General features: G+C 46.1%; 1 protein-coding gene across 1 annotated transcript in view; it reads right to left on the bottom strand.

Annotated features, from left to right (window-relative positions):
- Nucleotides 1-3,228: 3,228 nt before the first annotated feature.
- The window catches only part of LOC146862774 (uncharacterized), a 1,246,959-nt gene continuing 1,237,571 nt past the window's right edge, over nt 3,229-12,616 (bottom strand). Inside the window, exon 17 of the mRNA XM_085642072.1 lies at nt 3,229-4,327. Coding sequence (XP_085498198.1) covers nt 4,100-4,327 — 228 coding nt within the window. The 3' untranslated portion in view covers nt 3,229-4,099. The remainder of the gene's footprint in view (nt 4,328-12,616) is intronic.

The raw sequence follows: 12,616 nt of genomic DNA, 5'->3' as shown, positions 1-12,616 counted from the left end.
CAAGACGAGATGAACTTTAAATTCTGTTTGACTGCGGTTCTTCAATGGATGTCGATCAACCATTTAAAGTGTAATACAGACAAAACAGAGATCCTCCCTATTGGGGCGGATACACTCTTCCAACCGTCCAATTGGTGGCCTGACGGAGCAACCCCTCCACCAGAGGTTGTGAAAGTTGTTAGGAATCTGGGGGTCCAATTTGATAACTCCCTCTCTTTTCTCCCCCACACCAAAGCAGTTGCAGAGATGTGTTTTAGTTTAATCAAAACTCTAAAAAAATTCTTCCGGTTTCTTCCTTTGTCTGCAAGAAAGTCTGTTGCTGTGGCCCTGATACTTTCTCGTATTGACTATTGTAATGCACTCTTGGCTGGAGTCAATAAGTCAGTCCTTAAGAAGCTTCAGGTGGTACAGCATGCCGCAGCCCGCCTGGTTCTTAAACTTCCCAGAAAGTCTTCAGCCTCCGCAGCTCTGAACAAACTGCATTGGCTCTCGGTCCCTAAAAGAATCCTCTTCAAGATTCTTCTTATTACGTTTAGGGCAAAGATGAGGGTCAGCCCCAAATTTCTGTCAGCACGCTTCACTCCATATACCACCACCAGAGTGCTCAGATCCTCCTCGGCTAATCTTCTTAAACTTCCCAACTTTAGATACAAACTAAAAGGCGCAAGAACCCTAGCTTTCTTGGGTGCCAAAGCTTGGAACAAACTCCCAGCTCAGATCAAACTGTGCAACACTGAACTTTCATTCAGGAAAGACCTTAAAACCTGGATTTATAGTACACCGGAGGATTGTTGTCTTGCACTAATTTAGTTATTCTCAGGAAACTCACTCACTGTTATCCTCTTCACTGTATGACGCTAGCGCCAAGATACTCCTCGCGGAGTGATAGTCGCGCTCTACAAGTACAATCTCAATCAATCAAACATAGCTAGAGATGCATAGTACATATTTACATGAATACACACTATATCTCTTCATCTTATATTCCTGAAGGGATTCATTCCACCTCTATGTTAGTTACAGTATGCAAAGACTATTGCTTGATCCAAAACTTTTAATGAATGATCCAAGAAAGATCCTTTATCTCCGACTGAATCGACACCTGGCTTGATTGTGGAAGTACTACTTGAAGAATGAAGAGCATGTAGGTCAGTGAGTCGCTAAGTGGGAGAATGAGGTACAAGCTTTTACAAGCAACTTGAAGATTTACAAATTTGACATAGACCAAACATCCTTCAACCTAATGGTTTGAAACTGACGCTGTGGCCTTTTTGAATGGTTAATTACCCAGATGATTGAATTTGAAATTCATATATGAATTTAACATTGGAAGAGCACATTGCCTTGTTTTATAGGTGCAAGCAGTTGCTTTGTTATTTATTTACTGTGTCTAAATGTGCACCCCCATATTAGGGTGCAAACAGTCAGAACCTGAAAGAAGCACAAAGATGTACAAAACTTGTTATTTGTACCATTTACACTATTTTCTCTCTATGTTCTGCATTTCGATACAGTGTTCTGCAAGCCCTATGCAGTCTTCTGCAAGGCCTAGTAAGACAATTCATATTTTTCTGTATTGAGATGGAAGGCGGGGTAAGAAGTAGCCGGATCCATCAGTAGTCCGTGCGAGACAAAATTGCACAGGGTAGATTCATTTTAGGTATGCAAATAAACCCTTGCTAGTCATCCCTCTCCATCCCGGTTCTGTTGAACCAGTCTGCCGCTGCTTACTTGCTTGCTTCTCAGCAAAACACATGCCACGGCACTATGCACTAACAAGAACAGAGGACTAATGTCCTCTCATTTTGGGGTAGGGCACCAAGCCATCCTCACAGACTGGTACGGTATACAACAATAAGGGAAGAGCGTATGATTAGGCCCTGTGATGAAGCTCATTCGGGGGTTGGGAGGGAAGGCTGCTGTCACCCTGAAGGCATATGTTGCCTCACCTCTGCTCGAGTCATCTTTGGGTTTTGTTACACCTATTATTTGGAGCCACTGCTTGTAGTGGTGGGAGACGTGGCTACTGCACTCATCTCAAACATGTTGCCACACCTGCACCTGTTTCCTCTATGTGTACCGGCAGCAGTTTCATATGGAAGCTGGAACTTTCGAAGAGTGTTAACAGGGACAAGCAGTTGCACTGACCACTGGTGTGATCTCAGGTGTTTGCCTCTCATCCTGTATCCCCCTCTTTCTTCTAAGGATTCCAGGGTCCCTCTCATCTTATACATACTTTTCCCTGTCTGAAACTGTCATTCCTTTCTCACCTTCCTTCCCTCCAGATTTTATTGCTTTCATTTTTTCCCCACTGTGAAAGACTACGGTGTCCAATCTCTCTTGCACTTAATTACTCCTCCCCCTGCCTGCAGTGCATCCTCCTATCTGTTCCTGTGGCCCTTTCCCTCGCCATCTACACCCTTTGCCCTTGTGTCAGCCTTCTCTTTCTCTTCCTTGTATTCCATTTCTGTATCTACATTAATATGCGTGCCCAATGTTCCAGCTAGCTCCCACAACATGAACACGGTAAAACAAACTTACAGCTCATCGAAAAACTTCGCCAAGAAGATCCCACTAAGTTGGGCTTTAAGTGGGATGAAAAAACTGGGGGTCTCTCAAGGGGGCGTGGCCAATATAATTAAGGGCGTGGCTTAAAACGCGTAAGCTAAAAATCTGTGCTTAGCATAGTGTGCCACCCGACTTGTATTTTGCTGTTTCTGTCATTGCACCCAAATATATGATGCAACAAGTAACATCATACCTACAAGAAGTCAGGACTATTGGCTTTGTCAATGGTTGTTAGTTGCATAGGATAAATGAGCAGCAACTATGGCTTATATTAATATTGAAAAAGCTTCCACTTAAAGCCCTGGTGACACCACGACAATGCTGCTGCTCCTGGGTTTCAAAAAGGGAAGGGAAATCCAGAGAGAAATTACTCTCGTTAAAAGATTTCCCTTCCCCTATAACGTTTGAAAAAAACGGACCGCCTGTGCCAGGGCACAAAACAGAGCCCGATAGAGACCCGTTTCGATGCCTCCTTAAAAACAAACTGTGAGACCCGGCCCACTTAAAGCCCTGCCACTAAGACTCTCAAAATTCACATACCCCTAAAGATAAACAAGCATTGGCATAGCCAATAGGTCTCGCCTTTGGGACCTTATAAGTGTTTAGTCATCCAGCACAATATCCTTGGTGCAACAACATCAAGTGTTGCATGGCTAAACACTTATAAGGTCCCAAAGGTGAGACCTATTGGCTATACCAATGCTTGTTACTTCTTACTACCTGAAGAACTCTCTAAGCTGTGCAGAAGAGAGGAAGAGAGGACCACCATTATCAAGCTTTAAGATGTGCTCCTCACAGAATTGTGCTTTAAGGTTTTAGCCCTGCTATAAGTAAAAGATGATTCCTCATTGGACTACACACCCTGAGTTGCAGAACAGCCTAAAGACTACAAGTATTTTTTTTTTAAAGAAACACCTAGACCTCAATTTAGCTAAAAAGGAAAAAAAATATGGCCAAGCATCAAGTATATTAACAGATCACTTGTTCGTACAAGAAAATTAGTTACATTTAAATTTGCAATGCAGGCCCTTTTCTCACGTTTGAAAATCTTCTGGACAAAGGCCGATACAAAATGGAACATAATTGGTGGTGGTGGTGATGGTGGGGGGGGGGGATAATGCTCAATGCAGGAACATCGTAATTGCTCCACTTCTTGATCTCTGAAAATATTCTATCCCCGCCCCCCATAACACATAAATAAGCGTCTTTATCAAAAAGAGAATCAAATTTAATCCGTTAAACTCGAGAAATGGATGAAAAATTATTTAAAATGATTACAACTTCAAACAGATTGTTCAGCATGTAAACGTAGCCTCTCGGAGAGAGAAGTCAGCTGAGGGAAGCACTCGCCGGAATGTTGGTTTGCACCCTGGCCTCCGGCACACTGCGTGATCACTAAGCCTGCAGCTGGTCCCACTCCTAGAAGGTATACCAAAACTATTATTTTAAATGCCACGTTTCTATATGAAAAAAAAAATGTGAACATGTAAAAGCTGTATTAAATACGTAAATCTAAAGATCAAAATCCTCTTTAAAAAGAAGCTTGAGCAGAGAGCGGCCGGGCCCTCCCTTCGAGTTGCTGTCCGACAAGTCTGGCCTTGTAGGAGACCCAGGCCTGCCGCTTGGTGTAGCTCTCTCTAATCATGCTCTCTGTGGGGTAGGTGTTCACGAGCTCCTGTGCCATCCGCCTGGAGGGGGCCGTGGCTGCTGCTAGAAAGAGCTTTCTGGGAATGAAAACACATTCCGCTCCTTCACTGATCTGCAAGAGGAGAGAAGGAAAGAACACATTGAAGAGAAAGCAGAACATCAGACGTGTACACGTTGCACAGGACAGCCTCACTCTCTGATTTCTTGTTAAGGTTGAAAGATGAAGAATAATACCATATTTTATAAAACACCTGTAGCAATGTGTCCTGATAGTGAATAGCAGTTGACTCTGGATTAAACCTAAACCCCCTCCAGGCGTCTAGTCGTCCCGCTTCCTCCACTGTTACCATCGCTGCGCACCTTTACCTTATAATCACCACTGACAACTTTCTTTGGTGCCTGAAAAGGTCGCAGTTTATTTATCACGTCAATATTTAATTTCTTACATACAATACATTTAGTTCTCCATTTCAAAGGTTCGTGGTCATTGCGTCATTTGATGTCCATGTTGTACATGTCGTTTCTTTTCATCTATAGTCCTTTGAAATTCTTTCTCTTGCATTATAGACCCAGCTTCCTCTATTTCCTGGGAGGGGAGGGGCCCCTTTTTTCTCTGGGTTTCCGATTCGCGGGTCTAGGCTTCAGCTTGCTACCGATTTGGAGGGGGTCCGTCTGGACCTACCCGGGCAGCAAGTGCCGTCCCGCTCGCCCTGTAAACCTTTTGTGGGGCCCTCCCTTTTCCCAGGGATCCCTGCCGTCTAAGGCATCCCAAGGACCTTACTTGGGCATCTACTCTACCTTGCCTGAGGCTGAGTCCTTGCCATCTTCTCCCTAGGTCCCCTGCCGTGAGGCATCCCAAGGGTCCTGCGGGAGCATCACCTTTCTTCTTTTTATGGCGGCACGCCGCCCCTTGGTTCCCTCGGTGCCCCTGCCGTGAGGCATCTCAAGGACACTGGGAGAGTCTTCTATCTATCTTCTAGTACATTTCTCTTTCTACTGGCTTCCTCGTGCTTGTCCCGCCACCCTACCTACGGTTCTTCGATCGGAGGGAGCTCCCCCCCTTCCCCCTTCGCCCTCTTTCTCGAGAGAAAAACCCCCTGCTCTAGGCCTCCCACGTGTTGCGGTAGCCCATGTAGCCACGCGCTTGCTCCAGTTCGTGCCCTTGCGCCCTGCTGTGGCACTGGTCTGTCTAAGCTTAATTTTAATCTCCCCGGGGTGTGAAATAGCTACCGCCCGGTGCCCCGCATTCCTTTTCCATGGTCAGAGCCAACGCTTTGCGTGTATTTTAACCTAGGGACATGTAGCCCTCCCCCTCATGCTTCACCATCCTTTCGGTTGTCGGGTGCCCTATTCCGGCTGGGGGGATGGGCTCTGTCTGTGTTTAAGGTCGATCATTTGTCCAAGTTTCTAAGCCCCGATCCCCCTTCTCCATCCCCTATTATTTTTGGGGCAGTAGTGGAACTTCCCCCTTTACTCCTTCTGTTCCTTAATGAACAGCCACTGTGCAGTATATTGTTGTTATTCAAATTACCCTCAGCACCCGTCAACCTATAAGATGTCCTTTCCCTGGTCCTCCCAAATACGGGGGTGGGGGGGGGAGGGGTTCCTGGCCATCATTACTGAGTCACGATAACCTGTTGACCTTGGCGCTGCCTACTATAACTACGAAACGCTGCCCTGAATCGTGACTCCTACTAACCAAATCCCGGTCTGGGCATGGCTGAAGCTAGTCCCCGGAGTGTCCCTGATAATTTAAGTGTCTCCTGAAGTTTGCAGGCGGATGGGAAGCTTTAATGCGCCCTCTAGCCTGGGGAAACCTGCGCCCCCATGCCCGGTCGGCGCTCGGTGGGGGTGCCCTGCCCCAGTGCCGGCCTGGAGCTGAAGATCGTGCAGCCAGTATCTACGCTCTTAACTCGGTAACTCTTACGTATTTCTCGGTCCGGGGTGCCGCATGAGTGCGTGTCGATGTTACCGGCACCTAAAGCCCCGGACCACTTTTACCATTAAATTCAACCCTGAAAATTCTGCCTTTGCTACACCACTTAGTTGTCTGGGTATTGCAACCTGTCTTTGCTCTAGTCCGCGCGAACTCGACTTAAGGGTATCTGATCCGGGGGCCGCGTGAGTGCGTGTTGATGTTACCGGCAACTAAAGCCCCAGACCCCTTTTTCCATTAGATTCAACCCTGAAAATTCTGCCTTTGTTACACACCCTAGCTGTCTGAGTATTGCAACCTGTCTTTGTCCCTGAAAATTGGGCCTGCCCCTTTGATCGCTTTGCAGAGGGACCCCAAAAAGTATATATCCATCTATACCCGCATACGTATGTATACACCTGCACACATACGCCCCCCTATACCTACATGGGAGGCAGCGGTGCCGTAGCTACGTGCTCTAACATAAGCGACAGTGACTTGCCTTGAATGAGATAATGCAACCTTTTACCTGGTGATTCTAGTGTCGCCACGCAAAACCTTACGACAATTGCAAGCCTCAGAATCTGGCGACGTCCTCTGACCTGAAAATTAATTATACACCCCTCAATATGCCGCGAGTTTTACATTTAAGAGGGAAGCGTTCGCAGGTGTGCAGTCGAAGCACAAATCGGCCGCCCTGAACTCTATCGTCTTACAGGGCCGGCTTTCAGTGCGGTGCGGCCGGTGCCACCGCACCGGGTGCTGGCTTCCTGAGGGCGCCGTGTTTTAAAGTTTATTAAGCTTTTGAAACACCTGCTGCAGCGTTTCTTCCCGCCGACAATTACCCGGCCTCACCTAAATGTCAAGAAAAAAACTTGTGCGATTAACTATCTTCCAGGAGAGATCTCAGTGTTTTGTAAGGTTGAGGTTTTGACTTAGTGAGGTAGTGCAGAGGTTTATTGTGCCCGCTGCAAAGAACCAAGTAGATTACCGACTGCCTATGATGTAGCCAGATCAGCAGATTACTGCATCCAAGAGAGACATCTTTCGTTACTTGCAATTTATAATGTAAAGTCCTACTATAGAATAGTGAGCTATTAACTTTCATCCCAGAAATGCATGTACACCGCAAAATATACAAGTCCCATTCCTATTTACCCGGCCTCACATGAATGTCAAGAAAAAACTTGTGTGATTAATTATCTTCCTGGAGAGAGATCATTGTTTTGTAAGGTTAAGGTTTTGCCTCAGTGAAGTTAGTGCCGGGGTTTAATGTGCCCGCTGCCAATAACGCGTACAAGTAGATTACCGACTGCCTCTGATGTAAACCGCTCAGCAGATTACTGCTTTCAAAAGAGACATCTTTTTGTTACTTGCAATTTATAACTTAAAGTCCCAATATAGAATAGTGAGCTATTAACTTTCATCCCAGAACTGTATACACACCGCAAAATATACCAGTCCCATTCCCATTTGCCCGGCCTCACATGAAAGTCAAGAAAAACTCGTGTGAGTAATTATCTTCCTGGAGAGAGATCAGTGTCTTGTAAGGTTGAGGTTTTGCCTTAGTGAAGTTGGTGCAGAGGTTTAATGTGCCCGCTGCAACGAACGCGTACCCAGTAGATTACCGCCTGCATATGATGTAAAACAGCTCAGCAGATTACTGCTTTCAAAAGAGACATCTTTTGTTACTTGCAATTTATAACTTAAAGGTCCCAATATAGAATAGTGAGCTATTGACTTTCGTCCCAGAACTGCATATAAACCGCAACATATACATTAGCACAATCATTAATGCCGCAAAAAAGGGTTACTTTGGCTAGAAATCGATCCCTATTATTAAAGAAAAACTCCCAACTATGCTGTTCCTTTTCCGACTCTGCGTTCGTGCTTCTCCACGCCACTCACTCTTAAACTATACTGCCTACCACTATGGGTGACATGTGACTTCTACACTCTCAGACCTGTGGCTCATGTATCATTTCCTATATACGGATTTACCCACCTATTGTTACAGGGTGCTAGTGAGAGAATCCGTGTTGGGGGCGCCAACAAACATTGTTGCACAGGGCACCGCCAGCCCTAAAACCGGCCCTGTCTTCTTCCCAGAGCAGTTAACAGACCCCCGCGTGGTTCGTGTACTGCCGTGATCCTACACCAGCTGCTTGCTCAATCAAAATCTGCATTTCTTCTTTCCGACCAAAGGCGCGAAATGCCACATGGCGTCCTTGCGTCGTCCTCCTCTCCGGTCAGGTCGGTCAGCTTCCCCGGCATTCCTTTCTTTCTCTGCCCTGTGTGCGATGGCGTGGCCTTCCTTTCCGTCTTCTCTGCTAAGGCGCGAAACCCCCGATGCCGTTGTTCCCTTCATACTTCCTGCCTCCGGCCTGTGCGGGTAACAGGGTACTTCTCTGGAAAGCAGGCAGTGTCTGTCGCCACTTGTAGGCCCCCGCTTACACCTCTCGGTTTGTGCTGCTTGCGGCGGAGGCGGCTCCACACCTCCCGTACTTTTCCGGCACCGAGTCATCCGGCGGTACTTGGCGGCCAGCTGATTCGCTTCCTTGTGAAAAGCGCTGTGAACGCCCGCTGCCGGCGTTGCCGTTGGGGAGGGAAAGCCGATGCCCGGGCCCCTTTTAGTCTGGACCACGTTTGTGCACGCTCCCCCGGTCTTCCGCCGCTCCGATCTCCCCCGTTGCTCCTGAAGACGCCGTCTCTTGGCAAGCGTGGGATGGAACGTCGCTGGAGCCTCCCGAGTCTTTGAAGCGCTGGTTTCTTGGCGCCAAAAAAGGGGGGGGGGGGGGCGATGGTCGCCTCCAGGTATGCCCACGTCTTCATTCCTTTCGTTCTTCCTGCGAGGGAGGGAAATGTGTTTTCTTCGGGCCGTTGCCCCTTCTTATCCTCCTCCTCGCATTTCCTCCCATTTCCTCCCTCGCCCCCTCATTGGGGGGGGAAGGAGCTTGCCTTGTTTAAATTAGGGCCAATCCGATCCTGGCCCCCCGTCGTGTTGGCCAGTCGTGTTAGCTGGCATGTTGATGTGGGCAGAGGGCGGGGCTCCCGCCTCCGGAGGGCGTTCTACCCAGGCCCTTATTGGTCCAGCTTCGCCTTCCCGGCCTGGGTCCAGTCTTCTGCCCTAAAAATCATCACACCGTCCGTTACTGTATAAGAAGATTACTCTAGTGTCGGTATTTTTCCTTGAATCTAGCGCCAGGACATCCTCACTGGTATTTGGGCGCTTATACGTTTGTAAATACAAAAAAATAAAATAAACAATAAATTATTAAAATTGATAAATTGACAGTTTACTGCGGAGAAATGTTAAACAAGGCGTGCATGGTTTAAGCCTTATCTACAGCTTATGTTACTTAATACTTTCTTAAATGGTTAGACTATAGGTTGAAATGTGCATACTGTTTTCTGAGGTGCACTTATTTTAATATTGAAAAATATTTATTGCACAGTCAGACACAAACATTTCACATTAGGGTGACTAGATTGTACATTGGCAAGCAAATGCCGAGATGGTCCACATTATGGTGGCCTGAACAGCTGGGAGAAGCGCCAATTGAAGTTAAATCTACCAGAGACCTTGGAATCCTCTTGGATAATAAGCTAACATTTTCCTTACACATTAATAAAGTCATATTTGTAATTGTATTTATATAGCACTCACTACCCCTGATGAGGCTTTGAAATGCTTTACGGCAAGTAGCATGCTACTCCGGGAACCCCAGGTTAGTGGTTATACAAGTGGTTATTGTTGGTTATTTCAATTAGTTGTGTGCGCTCAAGAAAAGAATTGCATGCATTTACTCCAGTTACTATATGACAGATTATATAATACCACGTAGGTGTGATCATTAGTGGGGCCAATGTGATTTCAGGTGAATTGTTGGTGAAATAGGCTGGTGAAGTTTGACTAAATAGGTTACAGGGCTAGAGTTTTACAGAGGAGAAGTAATGAGCTATGAAAAAAGGTGTCAGCCAATTGCAGAATTACGAGAGAGTTTTTAGCAGACAGGCATGAGACTGAGAGCAGGTTATATACAGAATTAGAATGCATGCAGAGGATGGAAGGTAAGAAGAGAGTCACTCTGATGAAAGAAAGAAAAGGAATCAAGCGTGAGTAAGTCAATGTTTTAGGAGTGTAGTGAAGGAAGGCTTCCTGTGATAGCAAGCAATTGGAAGATGTAAGCTGTATGAAGAAACAGCATTATACATAGTCTCCATATCTGGGACAGACGGCTTAAACATGCAAGTGAGAGTGTACACATTTAAACATTTAGAGCCTGTTAGAAGTCATCCTTTTGCCCTGTTTACCTGCCTTTTATTTTCTGAATTATACTGATAGTAACGGAATCTGACTGTACCCTGGTCTGTCCTAACCAGGCCCAGTGCCAGTGGCATGTGTAAAAAGATACATGTAATAAGGTACACTTATAATTGGCAACAACAGAACCTATAAGTCCCTAGTATATAATGGAGCATGGAGATTTAAAGGCCCAGCAGATTTCCTGCATTTGCATGGGTACGGTGCTGTGTGCTTACTCTCCTTTTAAAGGCAGTCCTGTATTGCAGCTGTCTTTTAAAGTACATTCTCACAATTGGTATTGACGGACCCTACAAGTCCCTAGAATATAATATGGCTGCGGATTCAAACTACCTATAAGTTCCTAGTATGTAATTCGGAATGGACGTTTAGAGTCCCAGCATATTTCCTTCACTTGCGTGTGTGCACTGCTGAGTGTCTGCTGTCATTTTAAAGGCAGCCTGGCTTTGTAGACTGTCTTTAACAATAGATTGTGGGCAAACTCGACTTTGGGGGTATGGGCACTTTAAAAGTAGTAATCTATCTTATATTTGCATATTAGGAACCCCCAGGTCTCACCTAGGTGTCCCAGGGGAAGGAAGGGGCATGTAAATATAAGTAGGGATCTTATAAAAGATGTTTTATATGCCCTGGTGAGGAAAACCTTCCCATTTAATTTTTCCTCATTGTAGAGACTTGGCTCCATAGGCTAACATTGCAATATTTTATTTAGATAGAACTATTGCTAGGAAAGGAGTGAAAATATAATTTAAGGACTTAAAAGACTGATATTGGTAGAGTCAACAACTTATCACTGCTGAATTTATAATAGCTAGTACCGAAGAGGAGTTAGACAACTTTCTATTCTGTAATCCAAAACCCAGCCTTCTAGTGGTCTCTGCTGATTTGTCAGCCTTAACAGGCTTAGCCAGGCTGATTTGATTAGGTGATAAGTGGCCTGACTGCAGCAGCGTTTATCTGATGGAGAGAGCTCTTAACCTGAGGAGGATGGGTCCTGAGGAAGGGGCTGGGAAAACCAAACTGAGATCAAAGATAGAGCAGATCATTAAGGCACCCCAACTGTACCTACCCCTACTTCATGTGTCCCAGACAGAGTCAGGCATAGGCCAGGAATCTGCAGAGGTCAAGGGGAGGAGAGCTAATGGAAATGAGCCACACTGTGGGTTGGTTTAGCTAGCTCTTACTCCTCTGGAGAGAAATCATCCATGTTGGATTTTGGAAGTGCAGTGCTGTGTAGGACAAGAAGATGCCAAACTTTGTGAGGAAGTTGTCATGCTTTTGGGTGGCACCTAGCATCTCACTAGACAGAGGTGCCTCCCTGCTTGTTGCCCCAAAACACTGAATAATTATGTGAGAGCTGTATAGTCTCTCAGATCTGAGGCCTGAAACTATAAGGAAAAGAAGAACTGCCCAGCTGGAATCTGGATCTGCACCTGAAGGCCTGCCCCCTGGAATGCTGCGCCTGCTGCACAATCTAGTACTACAGCCCTGGGGACTGTGCCTTGCTCAAGAAGGATTAAGGAGTGGACTCCCTTCGGAGATGATGCAGGTTAACAGAGCCCACCTGCATCATCTCCGACAACAGCCCCCATCATGTAGTGTGTCTGGTAGACTTTTACGGATTTAGCCAGGTGAATTGTGGGGATTGTAGTCCAGGCACACCAGAGACCATCTAGGAGATTCTCGACCTTTGGATTGGTGATTTGGTCACTTTGAACTTAAAAGGAGACCTTCAGAAAGGACTGCCTGAAGCTTTGAGAACTTTGGAGAACTTTTGTGAAAAAGCACCATGAGGTGACCGACCCAACGTCGAGAAGAAAGCCGACTATCTTCAACCTGCGACCCGGCAAGGATTTCAGGTTCGTCCTGCTGAAAGCTCTGGAGTGGGAGACTTGCAGGATTTGACTGGGGCTTCACGGAAAGTCAAGTCGGTGAATTCTCTCTGAATCTGGCAAGCTGTGGAGGGTTAAGGGATGCCAGAAGAAACAGCTCTAGAAAAGTTTCTAAGTGTGAAGGTAATGTTTTGACTGAGGCCTCCTGCTTAGTGTATCTGACAGTCAGCCTCAATGTTTGACTTTGTCCCAGTCAAGCGCTACAAGATGTGCCAGAGTGGCTCTATAGGTTTTTAAGCATGATGAAGTAGTTAATCTTTAAAAATTCAC

Source organism: Triturus cristatus, chromosome 2_2, assembly GCF_964204655.1.
Source record: "Triturus cristatus chromosome 2_2, aTriCri1.1, whole genome shotgun sequence".
Lineage (NCBI taxonomy): Eukaryota > Metazoa > Chordata > Amphibia > Caudata > Salamandridae > Triturus > Triturus cristatus.
The sequence above is the reverse complement of the archived record's forward strand: the minus strand, read 5'-3'. Positions and strand labels throughout refer to the sequence as shown.